Source organism: Chiloscyllium punctatum, chromosome 7 (genome assembly GCF_047496795.1).
Source record: "Chiloscyllium punctatum isolate Juve2018m chromosome 7, sChiPun1.3, whole genome shotgun sequence".
In the NCBI taxonomy this organism is placed as follows: Eukaryota; Metazoa; Chordata; class Chondrichthyes; order Orectolobiformes; family Hemiscylliidae; genus Chiloscyllium; species Chiloscyllium punctatum.
This window is the reverse complement of record NC_092745.1, coordinates 37,362,726-37,378,025: the sequence shown is the minus strand read 5'-3', so window position 1 is coordinate 37,378,025 and position 15,300 is coordinate 37,362,726. Positions and strand designations below refer to the sequence as shown.

Sequence of the window (15,300 nt, the reverse complement as noted above, 5' to 3'; positions counted from 1 at the left end):
ATTCTAGCATGTAAAATGAAGGTATCAACGAAAGTGACCACAAAGCTGTAGATTATCTTTAATCTGGTTCACTAATGTAATTTACCAGAGTGAAACTTCTGTCTTTTAACCATTCTGCTGTTGTGACTCTAATCCTGTATCAATTCTTAAATTTCATTATAGCTTCCTGCCTACTTCATTCAGTCATCAGGTCATTAGGGTTGGGTAGTAAATGTAAGGCCTAGTTAATTATTTTGGTCAGGTTGTAAGATCCAATTATTTGTACAAACTCCTTCCCTCTTAATTACACATTGCTGTTACCCTATGGGAGATGGACATGGCTGAGAAAGCACTTGTGGGGTTTCATGGTTTTTGAAATTAGTTCTGAGCACTGTACACTGCTCAGATGTGGAGTTTTAGCCTTACACTGTGAGATTGTGCCTTCAACCAGCATAGCACAATGTGCAGGGAAAGAAAGTGAATCGGAGAATCAGAAGGCAGATTACTATTGCTTGTTTCGATGCCCTTCTGGGTCTTGGCTTGGAAAGGTCAAGCGAGTGTTGGAATGCTGAGAGCCAGTTGGAGGAATTATAAGACAATTGATGTGGGAGGTGTAAGAATGTCATTTATGTGATGGGGAACTTGTTCTGATGCATGTTTCTGAAAGAGTGTAAATGGAGTTTTATTGCAAATATAACCCTCTGCTGTACCTGTCTTGGGAGGGTTGAGTAGGGACAGGGTAGGAGGAGTTATTAAACTATTGAATTAATGTTGCACCTGCCTTGGGAGTGCTTGACAGCACAGCATGGAATCCGAAAAGTATTGCTCAATTCCCTAGCACTTTTATTAAAAACACTGTGCATATTAAAGGGGGAGTTAATGCAAGCATGTTTCATTTTACAAGTGAAGCTGCATGGGTTGTCCTTTGACTTAGTTGAGCTACAGAACTACGTAAATGTAAAACCAAGTCTCACGGAGAACGACTGATTCAGTGCAACTGTTCACATCCCTTTGTGATGAGTGTTTCCATTTTTTTTGCTGTAGTGAATACTGATCTTTTTAGTTGTATTTGCAGGAAATGAAGGATCACATGTCCAGTTCCTCAATGCAGGCATTAGTGGAGCAGAGGAACAGACAGGTGAGTAAGTAGCTTGAACTTGTCTCTTGCTTCTGACCAACCAGTATGATGTAGAGGCACTGGTGGAAAAAAATCCCCCAGCACTGATCATCAAAGCTGTGGTTTCTCATGGCCCTTTGGCAGGAGAGAGAATCCTTAGTGGGGAAAAATACAGACTGTGGTCTTCTGGCTAGTTTCACTGATTGGGATATTCATTGTTTGTGTCAGCATTGCCTTCAATGTTCTGCAGTTTACCAAGAACTACGACTCCTGATTTTTGGAGTCATTTGTTTGGAAAATGCAAGGCATTGTACAAAAGGTTGAAGAAGAGCCCAGCATGACAGCAGTAGCACGCACATCCCCATCAATGCACAGGTAGACTAACATTTTACCATTTCGTCTTCAAGTTAATCAGATCTACAGTTTCACTAGCATCATGATTTTGGCTCAATCATAATGTTCTTGAAGAGGCACTCCAATCTACTGGTATGGTACCAAGATTTCAGGGTCAAAGGTCCGATTGTATGGGCTGAATTGGCCACTTTCAGCTGGGACATCTGTTGGGCACCTGCGTTTGCCTCTGTTCCTCATGGGCAGTAATCTGTTACCATCTGGAGGGCACCAGCTTGATATTGTTTGCTACAGAAATCTGGTGAACTTCGACTGTCCAGATCTTTTGCTGGTGTGCACTCCTCAATCCTATGCCACCTGAACTATGTCATTAAGGTGTGGCCATGGCTAAGTGGTGCCCACTGAGTCAAAGTCATGGGTTCAAGTTACAATCAGGAACTTCTGCATGTAATTTGAGACTCCAGCACCCCCTTGGGCAGTAAACTACAATGTCAGTGGTGCCATCTTTCAGTAAGATATTAGACTGAAAACGCATCTGTCCTCTCCTGGATATGGCAGATTCCGAGGTGTTGTTTCAATGACGAATACCTATTTTTGGAACTTCACTCTGTGAAATTGACTGCCATTATTTCCTATATAAGCAGTGACCGCATTCAAAAGTACTTCAGAAAATAATGAATGGTACTATATAAGTGCCAGTTCTGCTTATGACTTTTAACTTAGATGTTTACAGCGTGGAAAATTACTGTAGCACGTCAATTCATCCATTTCACCGGTAAGAAGTGTCTTGAGACACCTCTGAGAGACTTATTGTGTGTTAGAATCACCATAGAATCCCTACAGTGTGGAAGCAGGCCTTTCGGCCCAACAAGTCCACACCGACCCTCCAAGGAGTATCCCACCCAAACCCATTCCCCTACACTTACGTCTGACTAATGCACCTAACCTGTGAACACTATGGATAATTTAGCATGGTCAATTCACCAAACCTGCACATCTTTGGGTTGTGGGAGGAAGCCAGAGCACCCAAAGGAAACCCACGCAGACACTGGAAGAACGTGCAAACTCCACACACACAGTCACCCGAGGTTGGAATCGATCCCAGATCCCAGGCGCTGTGAGGCAGCAGTGCTAACCACTGAGCCACCGGGCCGCTCTTAAGTTAATGACTACAAACCTTTCTTCTCCAGGCAGGGAAATCCAATTCTCTATTGAAAAGTTTTAATTTTTTTGTTCTGCTTGTGTGCAGACTTTGCTAAGCACCAGAGGAAACCAGGGACTGAACTCAACTTCTGACAAATATAGCAGGCTGGACCAAGAGTTGCAGGCAGCGAATTCGCAATTTATTGAGGACCAGCATATGCAACAGCAGGTATTTGGACAGGGAATGAGAAATGCATCTTCCAATTGATGGATGGGCAGGAGACAGTAGCCGAGGCTGTATCAGGGTGTGTTTTAACATGCCTGATTTTTGTTTTCTATGGGGGATATGGGAGATTGAAAGCCACAAACCAAAGCTTACTATCATGAAGGTTGGTGGTTGCTGTGGGCGGAGTAACAATTACAGTAGGTAGGATAAAGGCACTGTCTGAGCTATATTGTCTGTCCACCAGTGGATTTCCAGGACTTTTCTGGGCATATTATTCTCAGGAATGAGCCCATTAAACTGGCCTCCCTGCACTTGAAAGATATCCAGCAAGGTATTGTGGCTGGAGAATGCCTGTGGGCACCAATTGAATGCAAAGTCAGGGAGTGATTCCCTTGTGGTTTAATGGCGTGTTGCCACTTACTGTGACCAGTTGCATGAGGGACTGGAGCAAACACAGAGACCTATGAAACTATGATCAGCATTTTGTGTTGAGAAGGACTGGACAAGGATCGAATGGTGTGTAAGGACTGACCTCCCTGCCTCGGAGTCATTTTGGCCCATGGGGAGTGCCTCTGTGCAGGTAACAGGAGATGAGAGTGTGCCAAAGAAAAGGGATTTGCAGATAATGGGTTGGGGGGGTGGGGGGGCAGAGGTGGTGGTGCTGTCTGCTGAGAGTCTGGGTGAGGCCAGTGCTGGTATTGGTGGGAGGAGGGGGTGTGTTTAACAGCTATTCATGGATCTTCTGGTCATCTTTCTTCTCTTTGCTGTCCGTGTGTAGCTGATCACAGAGCAGCAGGATGATCAGCTGGAGCTGGTATCAGGCAGTATTGGTGTTTTGAAGAACATGTCACAGAAGATTGGGAATGAGTTGGACGAGCAAGCAGTGTGAGTGTCGTTTCAACTATTCCCTTGTTTTTAAATCTCATTCTGTCTTTTACAAGGCTGTGTATGTGTGTGTTTGCGCGCACAGCATTTGTTTTGAGCTTGGGGGAGTGGATGACGGAATGTGTTTGTGTGTGTGGCAGCATAAACGACCCCTCGAGAGGCTAGGTAAGCACATGAGAGAGAGCAGGGAATATCCAGTTGATGTTAACTGTGGTTAAAGAGGCACAGTGTGAAAGGTTGGGCGAGAAATTCAGTTGGAGAGTACCGTGAATTGGGAGTTAGATTGAAATGTATTCATAATTAATTAATCAGCGAATTATTGCTCATGCCACCTGCAAATTGACATTGAGACAGTCAAAGTGGACATGTGGAACAAGTGGGTGAAGGAGTTGGTTTGGAAAGAGATTTTGTCTCAGGGTCAGGAACGAACAGCAGTATTGAATGGGCTTCACCCGAACCGACTGGGTCCAGTAACCTTGTGGAACAGAAAGAATGGACGTTCACAGGAAGTGTAACTAGTCAGTGGGAGGGCTTAGGATGCAAAACATGATCTAGAGAGTTGTTCAAAAACCATTAAATTGAAGAGGACAGATGACGAGTCCGATATTGTGCCTACAGCAGTAAAGATAGAAGAAACTAAAAGTTGTAAAGCAATTAAACTTGGAGAAGGAAATGAGAATGACCTCAGTAACCCATCAGAGCTGAAGGATAGTTTAGAGTGGGTGATCCATGTAAGCATTTTTTCATATTACTTCAGCGTCTGTAATGTAAAAGTGATGTGTTGGTTTGGAATTTTAATTTAATTTTAATTCAACGTTACTCTTCCTTTCATATTCTATCCACCACTTCACTTTTAACTGACAGGAACTTTGTCATATTTTTGTTACTATTATAATTGTCACATTTGCGCAGTTTGAAGTCAATGTCTTCATTTCATAGACTTTTCATTGAGAGTCGCACTGCGATTCAGTTCCCAGCAAATATATTTCTTGAATATAGAAAGTTCATGGATATGAAAAGCAAATTCAGTGAGTTTCAGGCAGAGATTTAACTTGGCGGGTATGACCTAGAAACAAGTGTGGTAACACAGCTGCAAGTGGTCATAACTGGGAACTAAATATTAGAACCTCTTTAGGAGAAAAGGGGAAAATCTTAGAGAAGGGAGGAGTATTCCCAATTATTTGATATTAAATCATGTTCAGGAAGTATAACCAGAAAAAAACAAGCAGTGGAATTTGAGGTAGAAGTGAAAAGAAAGGATTTAAGTCTATCGTGGGGCTTGTAGAGGACTTCGAGAAGTTACTGTGAAAAGGTAGTTTTGTACAAAATTAGGATTAAGAAAACCATTCATAGAGTCATAGAGATGTACAGCATGGAAACAGACCCTTTGGTCCAACCCGTCCATGCCAATCAGATATCCCAACCCAACCTAGTCCCACCTGCCAGCACCCGGCCCATAGTCCTCCAAATCCTTCCTATTCCTATATCCTGACAAAGGGAAGTTAGATTTCATAGCTTTCATAGATTAGAGTTAACAGACCAGCAAATGGCAGAAGGGGGTTAATTTCTCCTGTGTCAGGATCATTTTCCACAGCAAAATGCCCAATTTTAACTCTTTAAGTGGGTGGGTTTTGAGTGAATTACCACAAGGCCCAAATGTGTTGAGGAAATGGGGAGGCTACAGAAGGACTTGGACAGGCTAGGAGAGTGGACAAAGAAGTGGCAGATGGAATACGGTGTGGGAAAGTGGGAGGTTGAGCACTTTAATACAAAGAGTAGAGGTGTAAATTATTTTCTAAATGGGCAAAGGCTTCAGAAATCTGAAGCACCAAGGAACTTGGGAGTCATAGTTCAGGATTCTCTTAAGGTTAACATGTAGATTCAATTAGCTGTTATGAAGGCAAATGCAATGCTAGCATTCATTTCAAGAATATAAGAGCAGGGGTATTCTGCTGAGGCTGTACAAAGCTCTGATCAACTCTGGGCAGTTTTGGACCCCATATCTAAGGATGTGCTGGTATTGGAGGAGTCCAGAGGAGGTTTACAGAAATGACCCTATTACAAAAGGTTTGTGTATGAGGAGAGGTTGAGGACTGTGGGTCTGTACTTGTTAGAGTTTAGAAGGATGGGGTGAGGATCTGATGGAAACTTTCAGAACACTGAGAGGCCTGGATAAAGTGGATATGGAGAAGGTGTCTCCATTAATAGGCGACACTAGGACACAATGGCACAGCCTCAGTGAAGAGACAACCGTTGAGAACTGAGATAAGGAGACATTTCTTCAGCCAGGGCATGGTTAATCTGTGGAGCTCGCTACAGCAGAAGTCTGTGGAGGCCAAGTCATTGAGTGTGTTTAAGATAGATAGGTTCTTGATTTGTAGGGAAATCAGGGATTACAGTGAGAAGGCAGGAGAATCGGGTTGAGAAACATGTCAGCCATGATTGAATAATAGAGTATAATCAATGGGTTGAATGGCTAATTCTGCTTTTATATCTTGTGGTCTTTTGCCCAAGAACCAACAATGGGAAAAGCCATATTAAATTTCTTAACAATCCAGGTTAAATAACTTGAACTAACTAACTTATTTTAAAAAACGCTACTTCAACATTTTTTTTTTGTCTGCTGCACTTTTCAAGCATCGAGTGACAAAACGTTTGAGTGCACTTTACAGCAGCTATAAGGAGGTAACCTGTGTTTCCAATCTGATCGCGATATAATGTGCAGTCAAGAGCAAGTTCTATTAATAATGCAGTGCACAAAGGGTGAAATTAGAGCCTGGACTTCAGTGTTATGTTTCAGCCTCTGTACCTTCTGTTCTCTCACAGTATGCTTGATGAGTTCTCCTATGAGTTGGATAGTACCCAGTCACGGCTGGATAATGTAATGAAGAAACTGGCCAAGGTATCCCACATGACCAGTGGTAAGTTGCAGGAGGCTGACTGTATCAGTACAGTACTTACTTCACACATTGATCCCAGGACATAAGTAAATAACTTTGGAAAGTTTGTTGCTGCTATGACCTGAGATTGGACCTGTGGAAGCTGTTTGGTGCTCTTGGGCAGGAATTGAAACTTCAAAAAAAATCAAGAAGTTATGGCAGAGAACAACATTATAGATGGTTACAGATTTTTTTTTTCTGCTTTTAAGCTAGGGTTGGGATGTGTGAGCTAGAAATCTGTAACTTAGTTTTCCTTATTTCCCATCAACCCCTCAATCCCTGCACAAAATGCCGAGGCATGGGATTGAGGGGGATTCAGCGGTTTGGATCAGGTATTGGCTCACTGAAAGAAGACAGAGGGTGATATTGATGGCAAATGTTCATCCTGCAGTTCAGCTACTAGTGGTGTACCGCAAGGATCTGTTTGGGTCCACTTTTTATAAACGATCTGGATTAGGGCGTAGAAGGATGGGTTAGGAAATTTGCGGGTGATACTAAGGTCAATAGAGTTGTGGATATTGTTGAAGGAAATTGTAGGTTACGGAGGGACATAGATAAGCTGCAGAGCTGGGCTGAGAGATGGCAAATGGGGTTTAATGTGGCAAAGTGTAAGGTGATTTACTTTGAAAGAAGCAATGGGATGCAGAATAGTGGGCTAATGGCAAGATTCTTGGTTGTGTAGATGAGCAGAGAGATCTCAGTGTCCATGTACATAGATCCCTGCAAGTTGTCACCCAGGTTGATAGGGTTGTTAAAAAGGCAGTACGGTGTGTTAGCTTTTACTAGTAGAGGGATTGAGCTTCGGAACCATGAGGTCATGCAGCTGTACAAAACTCTGGTGCGGCTGCACTTGGAGTATTGCGTACATTTCTGGTCACCACATTGTAGGAAGGAAGTGGAAGCCTTGAACAGGGTTCAGAGGAGATTTACTAGGATGTTGCCTGGTATGGAGGGAAGGTCTTACAAGGAAAAGCTGAGGGACTTGAGGCTGTTTTTGTTAGAGAGAAGAAGGTTGAGAGGTGACTTAATTGAGACATATAAGATAATCAGAGGGTTAGGCAGGGTGGACAAGGGAGATCCTTTTTCCTCTGTTGATGTCTAGCATGAAGGGTGATAGATATAGGGCAAAATGTCAGAGGTAGTTTCTTTACTCAGAGTAGTGGTGGCATGGAACACACTGCCTACAACAGTAGTAGACTCGCCAACTTTAAGGGCATTTAATTGGTCATTGGATCTCCAAATGGGCGAAAATGGAATACTGTAGGTTAGATGGGCTTCAGATTGGTTTCACAGGTCGGTGCAACTTCGAGGGCCCAAGGGCCTGTACTGTACTGTAATGTTCTATGCTATTAATAAACTCAAGTTAAGCTAATTGTACAACTAAAATAATTGAGCAATAATTTGAATTGTTAAATAAATAAACAGATGGCAGATGGCTTGAGGGTGTGATTAACACATGAGGATATGATATTGCTATTATGGAGACATGATTGAGACTGGGGAAGGATTGACATCTCCATATTCCTAGGTATAAAGTCTTCAGGTAAGAGAGTGGGTTGTGAACTAGGTGGTAGTATTATAATATTGATCAAGGAGCTAATTACTGCAATAAGGAGGGTTGATATCTTAGAGAGTTTCCCAGTTGAGGCCATAAGGGTAGAACTTTGAAAACACAAAGGGGCAGTCACACTCGGGGGTTTATTATTCCCAGACAGGAAGGGATAGAAAATCACCTGTCTAGGCAAATCTCAGAAGTGTAAAAATAATAAGGGATTTCAGCTTTCCCAAGATTAGCTGGGATAGGTGAAGTGTGAAAGGCTTGGAGCGGGCAGAATTCTTAATGTGTAAGGGAGGGATGCTTTAAGCCAACACGTGGAAAGTCCCTCGTGAGAGGGTGGATGCTGGACCTAATTTTGCAGAACAAATTTGGACAAATGGTAGAATTGTCAGAGGAGCATGTTGGAGTTTTGGATGGTGACCAAAACTCTAAGATTTAAGGTAATTAAGGAAAAGTACAAAGTTGGACTGGAAAAAGGTTCTGAATTGGGGGAAAGCTAATTTTGACACAGCATCTGGCAAAATTGGACTGGCTTCAGCTACATGCAGGAAAATCCACATACCTAGCAGTGGGACACATGTCAAAAGGATTTAGTGAGTGTGCAGGGCCAACAGCTTCCTGTAAAGGTGTGGGTGGCAGTGGGGCTAACGTTCAGAAATCCTAGATGCTGAGGAATGTGCAAGGTTGGATAAGGAGCAAGAGAAAGCATCTGGTGGGGAGAGAGGTTAAAGCAGGAGAAGCTCCAGAGGATTATGGAAAGTGCAGAGGGTAAATTTATAAAAAGAGAGATTGAGAGAAAGCACTGGCAGGTAAAATAAAAGATAATCCAAGAATGTTTTTGAAGTTTATTGGAAGCAAGAGGATAACCAGGGAAAGAGAGAGGCTCATTAGGGATCAAAGTGGCAATCTTTTGAGATCTGGAAGATGTGGGTGAGGTTTCAAATTATTACTTTGTACCTGTCAAGAAGAACACTGTTGGCATAGGTGTTTGTATGTGTGTGGGCGGGGGGGGGGGAGCAGAAGCGCGAGAGAGAGAGACCAGGAGAGAATACTGAATAGATGGATGTTCAGAAGGAGGGGGGAATTAGCAGATTTAGTTAAAAATTACATAAGACCAGGTTATGGTCCGACAGGCTTATTTGGAAGCACTAGCTTTCGAAGCACTCCACAACTGCCTGATGAAGGAGCAGTGCTCTGAAAGCTAGTGCTTCCAAATAAACCTGTTGGACTATAACCTGGTGTTGTGATTTTTTTTAAACTTTGTCCACCCCAGTCCAACACTGGCACCTTCAAATCACTATCAGATTTAGTAAACTTTTAAGGTGAATACATCCTCTAGGAACAGATGAAAACTGCAGGCCACACAGTTTAGTATCAGTGGTAGGGAAAATTTGGAAAGGTTTCCCCTTGCAGAGTCAATAGTTAATTAAGTATAGTCAGCGTGACCTTTGTAAGAGGGGTGTTCTGCCTGACACATTTGATTGAATTTTTTGAGGGGCTAACTAGGTGTGTGGTTGAGAGTATTGAGGGACCCTTCAATTAGGCTTTTGACAAAGGCTTTTGCATGGGAGATTGGTCAAGAAGGTAAGAGCTCTTGTGATCAGAGAAATTTGTCAAATATGATCAAAATCTGGCAGCGATTTGCTGCTGGGTCCTTGCTGTCCATTCATTAATTAGGCACTGTTATCTGTGAGGAGAAAGTGAGGACTGCAGATGCTGGAGGTCAGAGCTGAAAATGTGTAGCAGGTCAGGCAGTATCCAAGGAGCAGGAGAATCGACGTTTTGGGCATGAGCCCTTCTTCAGGAAGGGCTGTTATCTGTGAACCAAGTGATGAAACAATATTTGGTTTGTTAACTCGTCAGGAGGTAAGCTTTCACTTATAGGAATATACCGATCAGCTGGTTAGATGAACAGGAGAGTCGCAGATTAATTTTGATCCTGAAAAGCATTTGGGTTTACTACCAAAGCAAAGGACAACACATTGGTAGGACCCTAGGAAGTACAGAAGATCAGAGGGGGACCTTTGTGTGCCATCCCTTGGTTCAAGCACCACCTGCCTACATCCATGACACCAACCACACCCTTCAGTAACTTCCAGTTTCCCGGCCCCCACTGCTTTATCTTCACAATGGGTATGCAGTCCTTATACACATCCATACCCCACAAGAATGGCCTCCAAGTCCTCAGTTTCTTCCTCTACAACAGACCCATCCAGTCCCCCTCCCCTATATCCTTCTCCATCTCGCTGAACTGGTTGTCACCCTTAATAACTTTTCCTTTAACTCCTCCTATTTTCACCAAATCCAGGGGGTGGCCATGGGCACCAAGCTGGGCCCCAGCTATGTCTGCCTCTTTGTCGGCTGTGTTGAACAGTCCCTTTTCAGTACCTACACCAGCATTGTGTCCCAACTCTTCCACCGTTACATCGATGACTGCATTGGTTCAGTGTCCTGTACCCTGCCCTCAAATTCCCTTGGTCCATCTCGGACACCTCCCTTCCCTTTCTTGACCTCTCCATTTCCATCTCCAGCAACAGTCCCAAGGCAGACCGTTACTAGAAATCCACAGGCTCTCAACTACCTGAGCTACAGTTTCTCCTACCCAGTATCCTGCAAGAACTCCATCCCGTTCTCCCAATTCCTCCGACTCCTCTGCATCTGCTCGGGCGAGGAGACATTCCACTCCCAAGCATCCCAGATGTCCACCTATTTCGAGCAATATGCTTTTCCTCCCTCTGTCGTCCAGGCAGCCCTCCACTCCCCGATCGATTGCTTTAAATGCCCCCCTCAACTGCACTAAAGACAGAGTCCCCCTTGTCCTCACCTATCACATCACCAGTCTCTGCACCCAATGCATCATCCTTAAGCACTTCTGCCATCTCCAACTAGACCCCACAAGGACATCTTCCCCATCCCACCCCTCTCTTGTCATTCGCAAGGATCGTTCCCTTCACCCGTCCTTGGGTTTGGGCCACTCTCCCACCAATCCCCCCCCCCCGGTACCTTCCCCTGCAAATGGAAAAGATGCAAAACCTGCCAGTACACCATCCCTTTCACCTCCATCGAGGGCCCCTAAGAGTCCTCCTTGGTGAGAGAGGGTTCACCAGCCTCTCCTCCAACCTAGTTTACTGCATCATGTGCTCCCAATGCAGGGGCTGACCAGACCTCCCAGTCACCGCCTGCTTTAATTTCCCTTTCCGACATGACCATCCTCGGCCTCCTCCATGCCACAATGAACCAAACCGCAAATTGGAAGAACAACACTTCATCTTTCGCCTGGGCAACCTACAGCCCAGAGGACTCAACACTGGAATTCTCCAATTTCAAGTAACCTCCCCTCCCTTCCACTGCTCCCTGTCATCAACCAAGTTCATTCCTCCCATTGACCAACCAGATCATAGCCTCTACCTGTTTTCACCTATACCCACTTCACTACCCTGCCCCCGCCCCCCCCTTTTATGTGCAGCTCCCCTTACACCCATCCTCAGTCCTGAAGATGGGTTACGCCCAAAATGTTGACTTCTCCACCTCTTGATGCTTCCTGTGTTCATCTACCCTCTTGCCTGTCTACCACGCATCCCTCAAGGCGGCAGGACAAGTAGTTAAGGTGTTAAGGCAAATATCCTATATGCCTTTATTGGTTAAAGCATTGAGTACAAGAGCAGGGAGTTTATGATGGAGCTGCCTGTAATGTTAGTGAATTCCCAGCTGGAGTGTGCAGTTCTGGTCACTGCACTGGAGGCGACATGGTACAAAGGAGATTCCAACCTAGGCAACATTCTGGTGAGTGATTCAGCCATAAAGACAAACTAGGGTGAGCTGGGGTTGTTTCCCTTCAAGCAGAGAAGGCTAAGGGGTAGAGGTCAACTGTATGAAACGGAGATGCATTGACACTGGGGTAGGCATAAACATCCCTCCTTTACAGGAGTCAATTACCAAAGAGCTAAGATTTAAGACGAGCCAGTGGTTTAGACTGGATTTACAGAGTAATGTTTTCACCCAGAAGGTTGAGAGAATCCGGAACTCACTACCTGAAAGAGTGGTAGAGGTGGGAGCCATTACATCTAAGAACTATTCAGATGAGCGTTCAAAGCACCATAACGTACAAGACCTCAGGCCACGTGCTAGAAAATGGAATTAGAGTATTTACATGCTTGATAACTGGCGTGGCCATGATGGGCTGAAGAGCCTCCTTCTATCCTGCAAAACTGACTTGAGCTTGGGCTGAAGACAGGGTATCAGGGAGGGTGACAGTTGCCTGGATGTTTTTTTTTGGGAGACTGTCACACCCATTTTTTTTTTTAAAATAAAGCTTTAGGCTTTTTTTTGATGGTCAGGGCAGGAGATGTGATCTCATGTCTGTGATGCCCTTGCGTGAATCTAGAAAGTACCAAGCTTTTGCTCCCTGTGTGGCTGAGAGCAAGGACTGTAAGATGGATGGCAGACTGATAATGGCACTACGTTGCCAGCAGCCATTCATTGGGGTGAGGTTGTAGAAACAAATGTGACGAGTATAATCTGGAATAGGCGCTGTACTCTGGAAGTTCAAAAGACTGTGTTGCCAGCCCTGTGTTGGGGATTGGAATATTACATCATGAGTGTGAATAACCTGAATGGGAAGGGGAGTATCCAATTGCTTTGGTTCGTGAACATATGGAATGACAGTACTAAATATGAATAAGGTTCGACAGATGGGGTTTGAGGAGCTGTGGTCCACAATAGTCAGCAGAATCTCTATCTCAAATAGTGAGGAGGATGGATAGTGGTTCAGAAAATCAGGAAGTAAAATGAAAATGGGTGGAGGTTAGGAATAAGTGTCCAGAATCTTGGAGGGAGTGGTTTGTGGAGCCTCAAGTTGAAAACTGTACAGAATTCATCTCACACAGGCATTAGGCTCTGTGCTGGTGGTTATATCTTTGGACAGAATATTACAATTGAACCTGTAAGAAAAGCAATGTAATAATCACGAGGGTCTTCTATTTTTAATACTGATTAGACAAATTAAATTGGCAAAGATATTCTGAAAGCTGGGTTCGTAGAATGGGTTCGTAGTCCAGTTTCCTGGAACAGTTAGGAGCAAAGATTTGTAAATCTTAATATTACGTGACGCGGCAAGTTTGGTTTCTGATCTCACTGTCAAAGGTCCTCCAAAGAAAATATGATTATGCTACAGTTGAGTTCATTGGATTCGATGTTATGTTTGAGATTGACCTACTCCAGTCCAAAGTAAGAATCATAAAGCCCCTTTTGTAGTTATGAAGCAGAGCTGGCCAGAGTTGATTTGGTTAAATTGGTTCAGATTGATAGTGGTGTATAGTGTGCAACATTAAATTAGCCCAAATTTTCAACAAAAGTATATTCATTGAAAAATGAAAACTCAGCAAGAAAGATCAATCTATGGTCTACTTGATACGTTAAGGGAAGTAATAGACTAAAAGAGGAGACTTATAATGTTGTCAGCCTCAAAGCTATAAAGGGGGGGAAAATGAGTAATCTGGCCAGGAATCTAAGTACAGATTGCAAGAAATTTTTACAAGAGGATAAAAATCAAGAAGAACAACTAAAGCACACATTCTTCCTTTTTAAAGAAGTGGGAGCAATTATAATGGGGACTGTGGAAATGGCAGAAACATTAAAATGATATTGTGCCTTTACGTTAGAGGATACAATTTACATACTGGAGAAAGGGTAACCAAGGAGCTAAAAGTATAGTACTTTTGCAGTGTAGGAAACACAGTAATCAATATGCAAACAGCAAATTTACACACTGACAGTGCCCAGATAATCTGCTTTTGTGGTATTGATTTGAGGAATAAATATTAGTCAGAACCAATGTTTACTTGTCTTCAGTAGAGTGTGAAGGATCTATTGCATTCATGTGAGCAGGTAGATAGAGACTTGGTTTAATATCTCATTCGAACATCAGCACCTCCAACAGTGCAACATTCCTTCAATACTGCACTGGAGTGTCAGCTTTAATTTTTGTGTTCCACTCTTGGATCTTAAATCTGGAACCTCGTAACTTGGAGGTGAGTGTGTTACCAACTAAGCCACAGCTGACAGTGAGAAACTAAATTAATATCAGCAGAGAAAGTTGAGGGACTAGAATCCATTTCACAGGACCAAAAGGCAGCGTTATTGGAAATGTATGATCATACAAAGTCACTTTACAAGTGCAAAATTTTTGGTAATTTTGTTTTGAGGATGTAACCAGTAGGGTGGATAAAGGGGAGCCAGTAGATGTAGTATATTTGAATTTGAGATAGGTCATAGAAGTTTTCATGCCAGATATGGACTAATAAAGTGCTGCATAGTTTATTAGCGTAAATAATTGCTTATTGGAAGGAGTAAGGAGAAGCTGGACCATTTCAAATGGACAGATTCTGATTCGTGAAATGATGTAAGGATCAATGCTGAGGCCTCAGCTATTTACAATCTATAATAATGATTTGGACAAAGAGACTGTAAGTACGGTTTCCAATTTTGCTGTTGATACAATTCAACAATAGGCACAATGGTGCCAACTGGAGACTGTGTGCTGAGTCACGTGATGAAAGGATATTCTGAGGCTCTGTCCTAAGAAAAACATTCAGAACCTTGCTTGAAGTACACTAGAACTGTATTGAAATCAAAATAGTGAAATTTGGATAAGCTGCGCAGTTCAATTAGCATCTGTGGAGAAAGAACCATTTCAGGTGGATGACCTTATATCAGAAATACAAGAAGTTAGAGATTTAGCAGCTTTTATAGGTGAACAAATTGCTTGAAAAGGGGGAGGGCAAAAAGGAACTTCTAAAATGGGGATGGTGGAAGGAGTAATTAAATGGCAAAAGCAATGATCTTGTAAAGTGTGTGAAAATGGCAATAAGACAAGTAAAACAAAGATGGGTCTATGGAAATATAAATGGCAACAGCAGAACCATTACCACCAGCTATTGGAGGAAGTGGGAGTAGTGGTTATGATGTGACGTTTTTGGAACCTGAGATAGTATCAAAATAGTGATAGGGTGAATAGCCACAGTCTTTTCCCTGGGATAGGGGAGTCCAAAACTAGAGGCCATAGGTTTTAAGGCAACTGAGGAAAGATTTAAAAGGGACCTAC

The 15,300-nt window shown here is 43.2% G+C and overlaps 1 protein-coding gene across 2 annotated transcripts in view; it reads left to right on the top strand.

Moving 5' to 3' along the window:
* stx6 (syntaxin 6) overlaps nucleotides 1–15,300 on the top strand; it is a 32,302-nt gene that overhangs the window by 8,032 nt on the left and 8,970 nt on the right. Inside the window, exons 4-7 of one of the 2 annotated variants that reach the window (XM_072573415.1) lie at nucleotides 1,055–1,117; nucleotides 2,697–2,819; nucleotides 3,595–3,701; nucleotides 6,528–6,622. In XM_072573415.1, coding sequence (XP_072429516.1) covers nucleotides 1,055–1,117; nucleotides 2,697–2,819; nucleotides 3,595–3,701; nucleotides 6,528–6,622 — 388 coding nt within the window. The remainder of the gene's footprint in view (nucleotides 1–1,054; nucleotides 1,118–2,696; nucleotides 2,820–3,594; nucleotides 3,702–6,527; nucleotides 6,623–15,300) is intronic. The other variant, XM_072573414.1, reaches the window with a different exon arrangement.